This window comes from Watersipora subatra, chromosome 10, assembly GCF_963576615.1.
Source record: "Watersipora subatra chromosome 10, tzWatSuba1.1, whole genome shotgun sequence".
In the NCBI taxonomy this organism is placed as follows: Eukaryota; Metazoa; Bryozoa; class Gymnolaemata; order Cheilostomatida; family Watersiporidae; genus Watersipora; species Watersipora subatra.
The window spans coordinates 28,488,399-28,503,626 of NC_088717.1; the positions used below are offsets into that span (position 1 = coordinate 28,488,399).

Genomic DNA, 15,228 nt, shown 5'->3' on the forward strand with positions numbered 1-15,228 from the left:
TACTTAATTCCTTGCTCTATCTGTGTATACAATGTAACCTCTACTTACCAAAGACTACATACATTTTCAAGTTATGAAGCGTCCTTAGATCGAAATTTTGCTTTGACGTACAAAGGATATTTGTAGATACAAAAGGCCGAATGCCTTTCCGTTTCTAACAATTCAAGCGCTGTGTTTTCTGTACGATGACATAGTTGTTCAGTTCGTGTCGTCGTAAATAAGTCATCGTAAAAATATTTATTCTGAGCAAAACAAATGATAGACGCCAACACCCACCTCCTCTGATCGTTTTCTCACGGTTTTTGCCTAACTTCATCTAGATGGCCAACGCCAAGATCGTAGTTTATTTTCATTAATTCTCTGTTGTTTCTTCCTTCCTTACGTACTTTTTCTATTTACTATGTCGTCATATAGTTTTAATGTAGTTTTTACAGCTTTTAACCATTACATGTACATGACATTAATAATTCATAAAAACTTTATATCCTAGTTTTGTGGAGGCTTGGATAAGATTAGAGAATTTATACGATAATGTTGGTTTCTGTATACATATAACGTATACTTCCTATAATTTAGGAGGTATACGTTATATGTATACCTCCTATAATAGTAAAACTATATTTTTGTTTTCTTTATTTTAGACAAAGTATTTTGCGATATTTTTCCTTTGCAGAATAATCAGTGCTGTCTAGAAGAAATTAAAAGAACTGATATAAATTGGTACTGAAGATGTGCAATCCCCTCAACTTATTGTAAAATTACCGTAATTATGAACCACTTAAACGAGTGAAATTTGGCGATACAAACCACTAATACTACATTTACAGTCATTAAATTAAACTTAAGTCTATTTTTTTTTGTTGGAAGGCAAAGGAATGAGTTTTGGGAAGATCATAGATCGGATTAGGCAATTTACATGTATTTTACTGTTCGTTTAACTTGAAATCCATATTACATAAACGTTCCTGGAATGGATTATTTAAGTTTTAGGATCGGCTACTGTATCGGCGCTCAGTTTACTCGGCTGACACAACCTTCTGTTGCCCAAGTTGTCACAACCTTCTGTTGCCCAAGTTGTCACAACCTTCTGTTGCCCAAGTTGTCACAACCTTCTGTTGCTCAAGTTGTCACAACCTTCTGTTGCTCAAGTTGTCACAACCTTCTGTTGCTCAAGTTGTCACAACCTTCTGTTGCTCAAGTTGACTCAACCTTCTGTTGCCCAAGTTGTCACAACCTTCTGTTGCTCAAGTTGTCACAACCTTCTGTTGCTCAAGTTGTCACAACCTTCTGTTGCTCAAGTTGTCACAACCTTCTGTTGCTCAAGTTGTCACAACCTTCTGTTGCTCAAGTTGTCACAACCTTCTGTTGCTCAAGTTGTCACAACCTTCTGTTGCTCAAGTTGTCACAACCTTCTGTTGCTCAAGTTGTCACAACCTTCTGTTGCTCAAGTTGACTCAACCTTCTGTTGCCCAAGTTGTCACAACCTTCTGTTGCTCAAGTTGTCACAACCTTCTGTTGCTCAAGTTGTCACAACCTTCTGTTGCTCAAGTTGTCACAAGTTTCTCAAAGTTTAACAGTAAAAAGCAAAATCGGAAATGAATAGGAGTTGTAGCTGAAGTTGCTGTTTGGAACAGTTAGGGATGTAGTTAGGGCATGAATGTTTTGCAGTGCTTTAGAATATTTTTTATGATATAAAGGGCAAGAGATACGATGCCTCATGGGAAAACTGTGCATCATTGAACCCGGATGGAAGCCCCAATCACAAGCTTCATCTCTCCACTCTGAACAGGGAAGGAGAGACAGATCTTATCTACAACAATGTCAGTCTTCTGAAGAACAAGCTCTCTGTGGCCATCCGATCCCACGTAGCACACTATTACCAGGTGCTCATTTGGTTGACAGTTGACTCGGCGCTGCTCATGTAAAAAGGCAGGATTAGCATTTGCTTGCAGTCATGCCATCACGCGGTACTGTAGTGATGTGATACTATTTTCTGAGGTTCCAATTACAAAAGTTTGACCTAAGCACTTTTCTCAGTTCTGCTCAGCCTAAGATAACTAAGTGGTTCGACTCATGGCGCTAATCAACATGATGGCTGAGCATTCGCTCCTGATTAGAGTTTCTTGTTATGTTAAGCTGAGCTTTTTATGTTTGCCTCGGATTTCTACGCGTAAAAGATTTTCTTGAATTGTGTTCAGGTGATGCAATCTGTAACAACCTGTTAACATGATGTTATATTGCAGAATTAATTAGAAAACTGAAGCCTAAACCTTGAATATCGTATGGAAAGGATTTCCTTGCGTAATGTGGTGTTAACAGATTGTTCAATAGCGGATCCAATAGGACCTCTTAGTACATTCTTCAAGATGGAAAACTATAGGATATTGTAAAAGAGTTTTGATAATGCTTGTTTTGTGATTAACAATTCTTTCAAAACAATTTACCGAGGTTAAATACAGAAGACGCTCCTATAACATAAATTTCAGATAACGTAACTAATTTATGTAGAGTTTATGCTTCGTACTACGTAAAAAATTTCGTATAACGTAAAGTGTCCAGTCGGGTGAGTTCTCAAATTTGATTTGAATGGTCACCTATCTCGTCGCACTTGCGAGAGAGAAAAAACGGCGTGCGCATAGCGTTTTATCTATTATATATACAACTTTCGTGACATTCTAGTTCATCGTGATAGATCATCAGATATGTCGAAAAAACAACATAAGATAGCTGCGCAATTGTTCATAGATACTAAAAGGCGATCGATTGGTGCAGGTCTTACAGCGTCGGTCAACCAATCTAAATGTCACGGGTTGGAGTATCGTCGAAAATTTACTTTTATCTTAACCTTGACGTCTGGATACAGATAGACGACGAACAGGTATTACTGCTCTTTTTATAGTAAAAATTTTGTTGTTTTGATTTATTGTAAACATAAAATATTTGTTATTAGTTTAAATTTGCAGAATAGACTGCTGTTTAGTAAAAATAAGCAAATCGTTGCGAATGAACGGCGAAAAGATGCGATCTCCATCAACTTATTGTAAACTTACTGCAATCACAGTCTATCAAACCAGTGAAGTGGATCATAAAAAGGAGAAAGGTTGTCGATGCAAACCAATAATACTGCAGTTATTGCCACAAATTAAAAGATTTGAATTAAGTTTTTCCTTTTTGCATGGCCAAAGAAGTGAGTTTGGAAAAATCTCGGAACGGATTAGGCAATTTGCATGTATTTTACTGTTCTTATAACATAAATTCCCTATAACATAAACGTTCCTAGAACAGATTATTTACGTTGTAGGAGTGTCTACTTTATGTTAAGTTTCGCTTCTACTTATCTAATGCTCTCCTTGTTCCTCTCTAGGGCTGGCTATATTGTGAAGATTCTGCGTGTGGTCATAGAACTCGGCGCATTTCTCTACGGCTTTATAGGGGGCGACCCATGTGTCCTGGATGCAACAAGGCTGCTTTGGTGCAAGAGGTGTGATTACGTTTGTGGTTTAGTTCTTTTGCTAATCAATTTGTTTCTTTACTGGGACATAATTATGCATTTGGTAAAGCCTAAAATTTGACAAGAGCAATATAAATTGCCATAACATTTTAAACACACTTTCTATAAAAATGGTTTTGAAGCCAAATTAATTAGCATAAAATTTTAGACCAGCCGATCCCATAAAAATGTCACACATGTGTCGCATGATGAGCCCAGACAGATTTTCCGCTGTTCTTCCTCCTGCTGTAAGCATGTCCGAGTCAGATGATTCATGAATATTATTACAGCTTATGACATTATTATTATTATTGCTAAAATAAAATATTCACTCTCAGTAGTACTATTGTTCACTAAGAATCAATCAAAGTGTTATTCTATAGATGTACAGGTAGTGAAACCATCGTGGTTGTAATGTGTTGACATGACTGGTCATGGCTAAGAAGAAAGTGCGATATAAATTAAGTTTTAACAAAGTGAAACTACACTCAGGATGGTCTGTAAACATATGGGTCGCAGTCACAGAAACCATGGTTAAGTCGCAAATCACGAAGTTGAGTTATCCGACTGTAAAGTTGCACTAACTGAATTTATAATATTGGTAACGATTTTTGTAACACGTGTATCTGGACCAATCAAAGAGTGATCTTTCTGAGTCTGAAGTCAGTTTAGCTAATAGAAGTCTTTAATCCTCGGGAAAAAAACCCTAAACCGTTGCCATGCTAAACTGGAAGTACTGAAAAATGGCGTCTGATAAATGTAATCGTTTTTTTTGCCGATGTTAAAGATAACTCTGACATTTCGGACACTTACATGAGTACTTTGGTATTCCAACTGATGTCAAAAGCAGTGAAAGTAAAGGGAATTACCATGCTATTTTCTTAACGATTCTTACAAGATTATTACAATATTTAATTGTAAGAATAATTATTTGATTTTATAAGAATATTATCAGATTTAATTATAAGAATAATTCTTCGAATTTACAAGATCGAAGTATATAGTGACCGATGGTGTGCAATATGTTACAGTTATTTTTCTAAAGATTTTGTTGATGATTTGGCTGTGCCCAATATCGCGATACTGCCAAGCCGTTTTTAAAATCTGCAAAATTAAGTAATACATTTTCTAATAAATATACAGCTATTTCTATGACAACTAGCTAAAATATGTTTAGATTTTTAAATTCAGCATAATTTTTTGATGAAAATACAGAAATCTAGATAGATATCACAACTTCTTGATATTGGTTGCTATGACGTTTTGAAATGTAAACAAAAATGGGCATTGGTTTTCGTTTCTCAAACTTTAATACCAGTTTTCTCGGAACTATGTTTTTGCACTAATGGTAAACGTGCATTCAGTTTTCGATCATAAAATCTGCTGTAATTAAGCTAGAATCAAAAAATTTTGCTAATTAATTGAGAATTTTCTCCTTCTGCTAGTCTAGATAACTCTAAATCTTATAATCCCGACTTAACCATGGTTTCTGTGACCATGAAACATATTTTCTATTTGCTCAGCACATGTGGATAACACTTTCCTTTCGTTTAAATACAGATACCATAGACTCACTAATCAAAAATATTTTATACAAAACCTATAATTGCATCAAACGGTTCATGATATAGAACGAGTTAATGGATAATAAATATTCCATATCAGCACTTCACATTCTGAGCTCTTCTCACTGTAATGATAATCAGCTCCTAGTTTATCTTTACAGTACACAGAGTCAGAACTTTATGACCAGCTGTGTTTCTACAAGTACCTGTTTGATGTGTCAAAGAGGCCTAAATCAGGTTAGTTTACGCCTTTTTTGCCTTTCAGCCTTGCAGGTATACAGACTCTTTCATAGTACAGCGGAACCTCTATTACAAAATTTTCAAGTTACAAAACGTCTTTCGATAAAGATTTTGCTTCGATTTACGAAAAATTGTTTTAGATATGAAAGGCTTTCCGTACCATTATGGTTAGTTTTTTGTCTTGCCCATTTGTTTGTTTCATATTTTGGCTCATTGTTGTCTATTCTGGCCCATTAGTTTCGTATTTTGGCCCGTTTTCTTCCTGTGTATACAACGTACAACCGCACGCCTGATTCAGTTTCATTAGCTGGCGAAAGTCAGTAAGCAAGAGTTTTGTTTTCATTCATTGTGTAATTTGGAGGTTTCAGATTTCACATAAGTGGTAGGGCAACTTTAGTTTTTAGCAATATAAGTTCTGCGTTTTCTGTATGATGACAATTTTTCAGTTCTTGGGGATGTAACAAATTTTTCTATTTTTATTCTTAAAACATTTATTCTGAGAAAAATAAAACCAAGGCAGCACTACAACACCCACCACCTTACCGTCGTCCTCTCACTTTTCGCTATCTTCGCTCAGCCTTATCTAGATGGCAAAAATGCCATTTTTAGTTTGTATTTATTATTTCTTTGTTATTTTTCCAGGTGTACTTTTTCTGTATATTATGTATTAATCTATATATTTCTCAAAGTATGTTGTATATTTGTCTGCATTCCGGCTATAAATTTTAAAATCTTGGAATAAAGATTTTGTACCGAAGAACAATTGATCTCGGACCCTGCCATTCGCCAGTTCGGCGCCCGACCCACTAGACTAAAGAGATTGAATTGCTAGCTAGCCAATATAAGTCATTATATGAGAGCAAATACCCATTAGTCATTAGTCAGAGAGCAGGATAACCCTATCTGTCATAAAAATAATTTCTATTACTTTTCTCAACTTATGCAATATGATACATGCAAAATATTCTTCAATATTTATATATTGCCTGTTTGCACGTTGCACTCTGTAATCTCGTTACTTATATACTTTCATGTTTAAATTACATCTCATCAATTGGCGGAGGCGTAATAAACAAGCCGATCACTGTTGCCACTGTGACAAGGAATTTCACAGACTGTGATCGGATAATTGGAACAAAACGTCATAACCCGCCAGATTGCTCAGTAATAGCAGTCCAAACTAGGACCGTGTGTTGCGTGCCCGAGCGACTAACCTCAAGTGATTTAGCAGTTCTATCACCTCAAAAGATAAAAACGGTAACTGAACGCGCTGACCAAACATTTGAAATCATTTACAACTATTGCTAGGTAAGGAAAACTAATTTTTTTTTTATCAAACCGAAGACCTCGTTCATTCACCACGATAGCCATTAATTCATTGAAGATTAAATCAGCCGTCAGCGTAGGTAGCAGTGAAAATTCAAAATTTATCTAATTTGATTACCACAATGGGACCTGTACAACTACTGATTGACCGGCTATGCTGTATACCTCATTGGGTACACTGGTTGTGACGCAGACAAACTAACGAATTTAATGTTTAATATTTTAAATTAAATTATTATATTATTGGGCGACTCATGACAAGCATAAAGTATTTATTATGCTTCTCTCAGTACTTTCCGTTGGTACATGTCATTTCTTTTTTATTTAACTGACAATTATATGCGAAATTTCTTGCTTACTTTTAGATTTATTGTACGGGTAGTGTGCAAAAACAATATTGGCGCAGTATGTTCGATGACAACTAACTTTATGGAGAATAATTAATATTATAGGACTTTGTATGTGTATTTTGATACATTGTATGATTATTATATAGCATGTTTACCCATGTACACAGTCTGTTTATCATGATATATCGAAAACACTCAATTGATTATAGAAAGCATATTGCAAAGTATCTAATCAAACTATTAAATAGAATCTTAAAGCTCATCATCACTGTCTATATGATTACCATCTTCAACCTCATCGTTCATTTCATTGCTGCAGTCTACACAGACACTCGTGCAAGCTAAAGATGCAGTTTTGCATCATCATCGGCTTTCACATCTACTATTTTTGCATGAGCAACTAGTCCAATGGGCAAACTGCCTGGGAATAGCTCTGTGTCCATCAGGAAACCACTGCACAGAAATCTCATCGTCGTCTTTACTCCAGCCGAGATTTGTGGGACAAGCTGCATGATTAGTAGGAGACCGGATCATCAAATTCACACGAACAAAACAACAAGATACAATGGAATATTTAACCACATCACATGTAAAATCTGGTCTGTGATGACATCTGTTAGTTACTTAGAATTTATTATCAGTCAATAGTGATTGAATCATCATATTAATATGGACATCGTTCTTGATATTCAACGACAATGAAATAATGGCTATCGTGGTGAACGAACGAGGTCTTCAGTTTGATCATGAAAATAATTAGTTCTGCTTTCCTAGCAATAGTTGTAAATAATTCCAGATGGTTGAACTTATAATGGTCAACACGTTCAGTCACCGTTTTTATCTGTTGAGGTGATAAAACTACTAAATCACTTGAGGTTAGTCGCTCGGGCACGCGACACGGTCCTAGTTTTGGCCGCTATTACTAAGCAAACTGGCGGATTATGACATTTTATTTCAATTATCCATTCACAGTTTGTGAAATTCCTTGTCACAATGGCAACAGTGATAGGCTTGTTTATTACGCCTCCGCCATTTGATGAGATGTAATTTAAACATGAAAGTATTTAAGTAACGAGGTTACAGAGTGCAACGTTCAAGCAGGCAACATATAAATATTGAGGAATCTTTTACACGCATCATATTGCATAAGTTGAGAAAAATAATAACAACTCACAATTGAGTTAAGGCGTGGTCACACGAGCACCGAACCGACGTAGGTTCGGTTCGGAGGCTGGTTCGGTTCGTGGCACATGTCACACGGCCACCGAAGTAACTTCGATTCCTAGATACCATACGTATAGAGACAGGACACGGTTTCATTAGTAGTTGTTATGTATTTGAGTTAAATATTTCTATTGTAAACAAAAAAACTTTGAGGAACAATTATAAATTATAATTACACAGCAGATTTATCAGAAGATCGTTCGGCTGCTCAAAATAAATCACTCGATACAAATATTTTGCTAACCCTTCCCATCAACATAATTATATTTTTTTTATTAACATATGAATGTTTTTCTATGCTGAGTACATAACAAACAAAAACAGTCTTTATCATAGTACTGTGGTTTTACATAAATAAATCAGTCAACGATAGTTCATCAGGATGAATATGACACATTACTTATATTCTACACGAAGGAAAATCACAACCATTCCCCTACATTTATGCAAAACCTAAGTGCAACATCTTACATTTATGCAACCCAATCACAAGTCCGGGTGAACCTTGTCGTAAATTGCTTCATGTTGTTTATTTAACGAAATAAAAGTATCGTCCCATTTCTTTTTAACTTTACTCACACGCACGTAAGAAAAAATGAGACGCGTGCTCGCTAGAATTCTAGAATCTTAACCAGCCAATAAGAGCAAGGGTTCGGCACGAAATTTCGAGCAGTACCGAAATAGTTCGCTTCGGCCAGAAATGTCCTCAGCCGAACTTTTTAGAGCTGAAAACGACGTCGTGTTGCGTCATTTAGTTCGGTTCGGTGCCCGTGTGACCACGGCTTATCTCTGCTCCTAGACTACATAGCATAACGTTACGAAAGCTGTTCGCTCACATTATTAGACGTACTGGCTAATAGCGAGCAACTCTCACTATTTCTCATTGTTTATAAGACAAAACACTTTTCTCATGATACGTTGTTTGAAAGTTAAAATGGCAAATGTTGTTATATGTTAAATACAAATCAATTTTTTGTCCAGACTTTATTACCCGGGCAACGCCGGGTAGCACAGCTAGTATCTATGTATTTCTCAAAGTCTGTCTGTTGTCTGTCTGTCATTCCGGCTATAGCTATTATTATAATTGCTGTAGCTGGACAACAATGCTGACATCGTCATGGCCTACCACCATTAGAAACCTAGCGCCTATTAACTACCTTACTGGAATTACTAGCTTACTAGCTTAGAATTAGTAAGCTTATTTAGTTTATAATCTGATTTTTAACACCCGGGCAACACCGGGAGGCACAGCTAGTAATAATATAATTGTAACAGATTTTTCTTGTAAGTTTTAACCATTAAATGTTTAATTTTATTTACAATTTATACAAATGTTACGCTCTGGTTTAGCGGGGCTTGTGTAATGTTTGGTTGGAGTAAACAGAGATGAAACATGAGAGAATGCTGCACTATGTTTTCATTGGGCAGATGATGGGGATTTGTTTCAAAGGACATTTGCATGATTCGGATTAAAGTGGACTTTTTGTTAAAAAAAGGACTCCAGAGTCAGAAGTCATAGCAGCACATTCGGAACGGCTCAAATCGAAACAAGAACGATTTAAGTGTGAAAAATGTTTAAAATGTAATAACTACCGCTGTATTCTTTTGTGCGTCATCTAAAAATACTGTTCCCATCGTTCGCAAACATGAAATATTTGATAAAAATTTTCCAATTTGAAAAACTCGCATGACTAGTGTGTTTTTGTCATTTCTATCTTGCCGATGATGCAAACTTGCAGATTTACCTCACCATGAAAACATGTGATTCTAGATAGTGTTTCACTTTGCTAATTGTGTAGTTTCAGTTTGCTAATTGTGTAGTTTCACTTTGCTAATTGTGTAGTTTCACTTTGCTAATTGTGTTTTTTTGCTAATTATAGTTTTATCCTAGCTATACCAGTCTATTAGCCATTGCTATATTGCTAATTGTGTGTGTAGTTTTATCATGGCTATACCAGTCTATTAGTAATTCCTATATTTTTGTGATTTTCAATTTTGTAATATTCACATTTGTTTACTTATTTTATTAATTCTGCTTGTATCTCCATTTTTCACAATAAGATCTAGTTATATATCATTACTTTAAAACAGATGAAAGCTTTCTCTATGCTTGGTTGACTTCTCCTTTTGTTGGTGATCTCCAGCAGTTTCATCTGCAGCCTTGCAGGGGAGGGTGATAGGGAAATAGAATTATTATCAGAACTATACGCTTGAAAAGCTTGGTTTAATAAAAGTTAAGACCGGCCTACGATACGCCAATAAAGCCGTGCGACAGATAGTAGAACTATTTAGCAGTGCGCATTTCACGAGAAAACCGTGCTCATTTCACCAGTCTATGGCATTGTTTACTTGTGATCAAATTTATTCGAAGGTTTCTGTAATAAACGTAGACCGTTTGAGGCGTAGACCGATTTACAGGTACGAAATTGTGGCACACAGTTTATCAGCCTATGTTTTTTGTCCAATCACCAAAGGTTTCATTAAATTATTTAAAACGTTAGCCGAAATTCTTTACAACTTATGTACAAGCTAGGGTCGAACTACAATGCCCCTTTATGACGAGAAGATTTTTTTATTTTGCTACAGTTTGCAGAAAACTTCCAGACGTGTGAACGCTCATACTTGCTTTCTGTTAAAAATCGCTATCAAAACCATTCTACATTCAACACAACCAACTTTCAAACTGTGTATAGTACACAGTAGCTTGCCATTTTATTTCTAACTTTGCATTTCAGAGTTATAATAAACATATTTCCTTATTGTTCTTGTTAAATTACATACATTACAGTAGGTCAGGCCTACAGCTTTAATTAACAATTTAATCTAGAAGTTAACAACTTCGCTAGGGAGCGCATCACTTGAATAGCTATCAATGACCAAATCCTACAACGTAAAAGCGAGGAGACTAGATTGTGTGACCTTTAACAGAACAATGAACTTATCTAACTTTTCTATATTTGTTGAAATTGTTATTTGCACCTTTTTGAAGTCGTGCTCCTTCAAATTTTATTTCATGTCATCTCGAACAACTTTCATTTACACTATACTCTGCCAATTCCTGCTGACAACTACTTTTTCAACAACCAGCGCGGCCATTTCTTTTTTCCGTTATGACTTATTCCATTATCAGGTCGTGGGCTGTATGACAGGGGAATTTCTAGTATTATTCAGATCTTTAAATGTTGTTTTTGCTTGTTAGGGGCTCCTGTGCTATATATGCCTTGTTAGGGGCTCCTACGCTATATATACCTTGTTAGGGGCTCCTATGCTACATATACCTTGTTAGGGGCTCCTGCGCTACATATACCTTGTTAGGGGCTCCTGTGCTACATGTACCTTATTAGGGGCTCCTACGCTACATATATACCTTGTTAGGGGCTCCTGCGCTACATGTACCTTGTTAGGGGCTCCTGCGCTATATATGCCTTGTTAGGGGCTCCTACGCTATATATGCCTTGTTAGGGGCTCCTACGCTATATATACCTTGTTAGGGGCTCCTACGCTATATATACCTTGTTAGGGGCTCCTGTGCTATATATACCTTGTTAGGGACTCCTGTGCTATATATACCTTATTAGGGGCTCCTGTGCTATATATACCTTATTAGGGGCTCCTGCGCTATATATACCTTGTTAGGGGCTCCTGCGCTACATGTACCTTGTTAGGGGCTCCTGCGCTATATATGCCTTGTTAGGGGCTCCTACGCTATATATGCCTTGTTAGGGGCTCCTGTGCTATATATATATACCTTATTAGGGGCTCCTGTGCTATATATACCTTATTAGGGGCTCCTGTGCTATATATATCTTGTTAGGGGCTCCTGTGCTATATATACCTTGTTAGGGGCTCCTACGCTATATATACCTTGTTAGTGGCTCCTGTGCTATATATACCTTGTTAGTGGCTCCTGTGCTATATATACCTTGTTAGGGGCTCCTACGCTATATATACCTTATTAGGGGCTCCTGTGCTATATATACCTTGTTAGTGGCTGCTGTGCTATATATACCTTGTTAGGGGCTCCTGTGCTATATATACCTTGTTAGTGGCTCCTGTGCTATATATACCTTGTTAGGGGCTCCTGTGCTATATATACCTTGTTAGTGGCTCCTGTGCTATATATACCTTATTAGGGGCTCCTGTGCTATATATACCTTGTTAGGGGCTCCTACGCTATATATACCTTGTTGGGGGCTCCTGTGCTATATATACCTTGTTAGGGGCTCCTGTGCTATATATACCTTATTAGGGGCTCCTGTGCTATATATACCTTGTTAGGGGCTCCTGTGCTATATATACCTTGTTAGGGGCTCCTGTGCTATATATACCTTGTTGGGGGCTCCTACGCTATATATACCTTGTTAGGGGCTCCTGTGCTATATATACCTTGTTAGGGGCTCCTGTGCTATATATACCTTATTAGGGGCTCCTGTGCTATATATACCTTGTTAGGGGCTCCTGTGCTATATATACCTTGTTAGGGGCTCCTGTGCTATATATACCTTGTTGGGGGCTCCTACGCTATATATACCTTGTTAGGGGCTCCTACGCTGTATGTACCTTGTTAAGGGCTCCTGCGCTACATGTACCTTATTAGGGGCTCCTGTGCTACATGTACCGAAATCTTAAACATTGCAGACAATAAATAAAGGTTTTCATAAGCTTTGCATTAGTACCTGTGTTTTTACGCTCGTTATGAAGTATTATATGGAGGTAAAATTACTATCTCCTTTTTCTTCGTAGATCAACCTTGGGCCTCAAGCATGCTAGACTTGTACAGTGATCTGACAAAATTCATAGACTCCAAACTTGCCAGCAGTGCTTATGGCCATATTGACCTTCATAAACTCTTCTCGAGGATAGTGATGCTTGGTAATGCCTCGAGTGAAACCTGTGCTTGAAGCAGGCTCGGCTCCTGCCCTCCTCTTGGCTTTTCTGCGCGTCCCACTTCGCCTGCTGCTGATACTGCGTTCACTGGGTTTTTGTAGAGCTGTAGCTAATCAATAATGTATATATTGAACTGGCACGTTTATAGATTGTACTCTGATTCATTGATTTTAAACATAAACTGCTCTATAAAGATATCAATTGACCTACTTTAGCTCGAATTTTGATGGTTTATATCAATGAGGAATCTATAGTTTTATTTTATGCTGTATGTTTATTAAACATTTTATTAAAACATTCGTAATGAGCTCACCATATTAAAACTGATTAAAAGCGGTTTTGCATTTTGGATCCGCAACGTAACCTATTAGCCTGTAAGCCTTCTTCTTACATTATACATGTATGAGAAAATATGAGAAGATATGCACCCTATCTCCCAGCATAAGTAACTAAGGTTAACAGCAGAGGTAACTAAGGTTAACAGCAGAGGTAACATAATGCTTCATTTGTAGCAAGTTGTTTTAAATGTTCAAGGATGACAAACATGTAAAACTTCTAGTTTAATGTAATCAGTTATGAAAACTCACGAGTTAATTACACAAACACAAAAATTACACAGATGCATTAGTTACACAGTCATATTAGTTACATAGTCATATTAGTTACACAATCATATTAGTTACACAGTCATATTAGTTACATAGACACATTAGTTGCACAGATGCATTAGTTACACAAACACTTTAGTTACACGGACCGTGTCATAGGAATGGACTGTAAGTGCCAGGGAGAACTAACTGAATGTTGAGGTTACTCGGCAAGTGTATAATCATAGCGTCCATATTGAAGGTTGTTTTAGTAAAACAGGCTCCATGTTCATAACAGACTTATAGTTCTTTGTACGACGACATTTAAGGCCTGGTTTTCAAACTTGACTCAGATTTTGTTTGTACTCTAAGATTATTTAGCCTGAGGTTTACAGTTAACATAGTTGTTTCTCCATAAATTTGATATTGGGATTATAAAAGGGTCTTGAAGAAAATGCCAGCGAGAAAGTATGGCGAAACAGCAGAGGTTAACGACAAATTGAGTTATTATAAAATTGGCAATGATCAAATTAGGAAAATAAAAAATAATTGATAGAACATGGCTGTTGCAGCCTAGCGACCAACTCCACATAGTAGCATATGACACCATTCTTCAGATTCACGATTTTAAATTAGAACAATGCTGTATGGGAATCGTGTTTTCCCTGGTTATTCACAACTTCTAAAAATCTCACTTTATTAGCTGTCATTAGTGTGAAAGAATGCTTGTTACAACCGTAAAGCTGGACACGAGATGCCATCCAAGCTACAGGAGATACACAAAGAATGTTCTTACGCACATTCTTTGTGTATCTCCTGTAGCATTGAGTTGGTCAAAAATTAGAAGTGATCAAAATATCACTGGTTATTGCTGGAGTTACAGTGTGGTAGACATGAATGTGTTTTGCTCTTTTTGCTAGTTAAGCCGTTTGAATTAGCCTGTGATTCTGTGTGTTTAGCAACAAAGTTTAATGTAACAAACTTAGTTGGAAGCCCGAGAGAACTCTCTGACTGCTGCTTGCAGAAGTTTGCCAAACACATAAGATAGCTAGGCCCATGTTAGAAAATATAAGTACTGTTATTTTCCACAATCCTATAAATTTCATAGTTATTTTCCTTTGAACCAGTCTTCATAAGCAGTAACACAGACAAGGCATCATATTGTGGTAAATTCACATATCCTTGTACATAATGCATTTACTGAATTTATACTATTTATTCATTATTACTTCGCTTTGATAATGACTATCTGTTTATAAAGAATGATGTAGTAATTTTTTATACATTATGAGTTACAATTTTTAACAGAGTGTTTTGTTATACACTTATTTTTATGTTTTACATGCAGATCTACTATGTACGTACCATACCGTATACCGGTATGCAATAAAATCTGAGCTTTTGTTAAGAAACGAAGTTGTCTTCACTTTTTTTACCGTGACCTAACTTGTTACTGGACGAGTCAATTCGTGCGTTAAAGCTGCGTTAGTCATGCGACCGGAAGTTTCCATTTTGCCATTCTCACCCTGGTAATACTTGCAATACTCGCTGCAGCCTAG

General features: G+C 36.6%; 1 protein-coding gene across 1 annotated transcript in view; it reads left to right on the top strand.

Annotated features, from left to right (window-relative positions):
• Positions 1–13,410, top strand: part of LOC137405606 (DNA polymerase alpha catalytic subunit-like) — a 99,327-nt gene extending 85,917 nt beyond the window's left edge. The window contains exons 31-34 of the mRNA XM_068091925.1: positions 1,698–1,883; positions 3,365–3,481; positions 5,217–5,292; positions 12,939–13,410. Coding sequence (XP_067948026.1) covers positions 1,698–1,883; positions 3,365–3,481; positions 5,217–5,292; positions 12,939–13,096 — 537 coding nt within the window. The 3' untranslated portion in view covers positions 13,097–13,410. The remainder of the gene's footprint in view (positions 1–1,697; positions 1,884–3,364; positions 3,482–5,216; positions 5,293–12,938) is intronic.
• Positions 13,411–15,228: the final 1,818 nt, after the last annotated feature.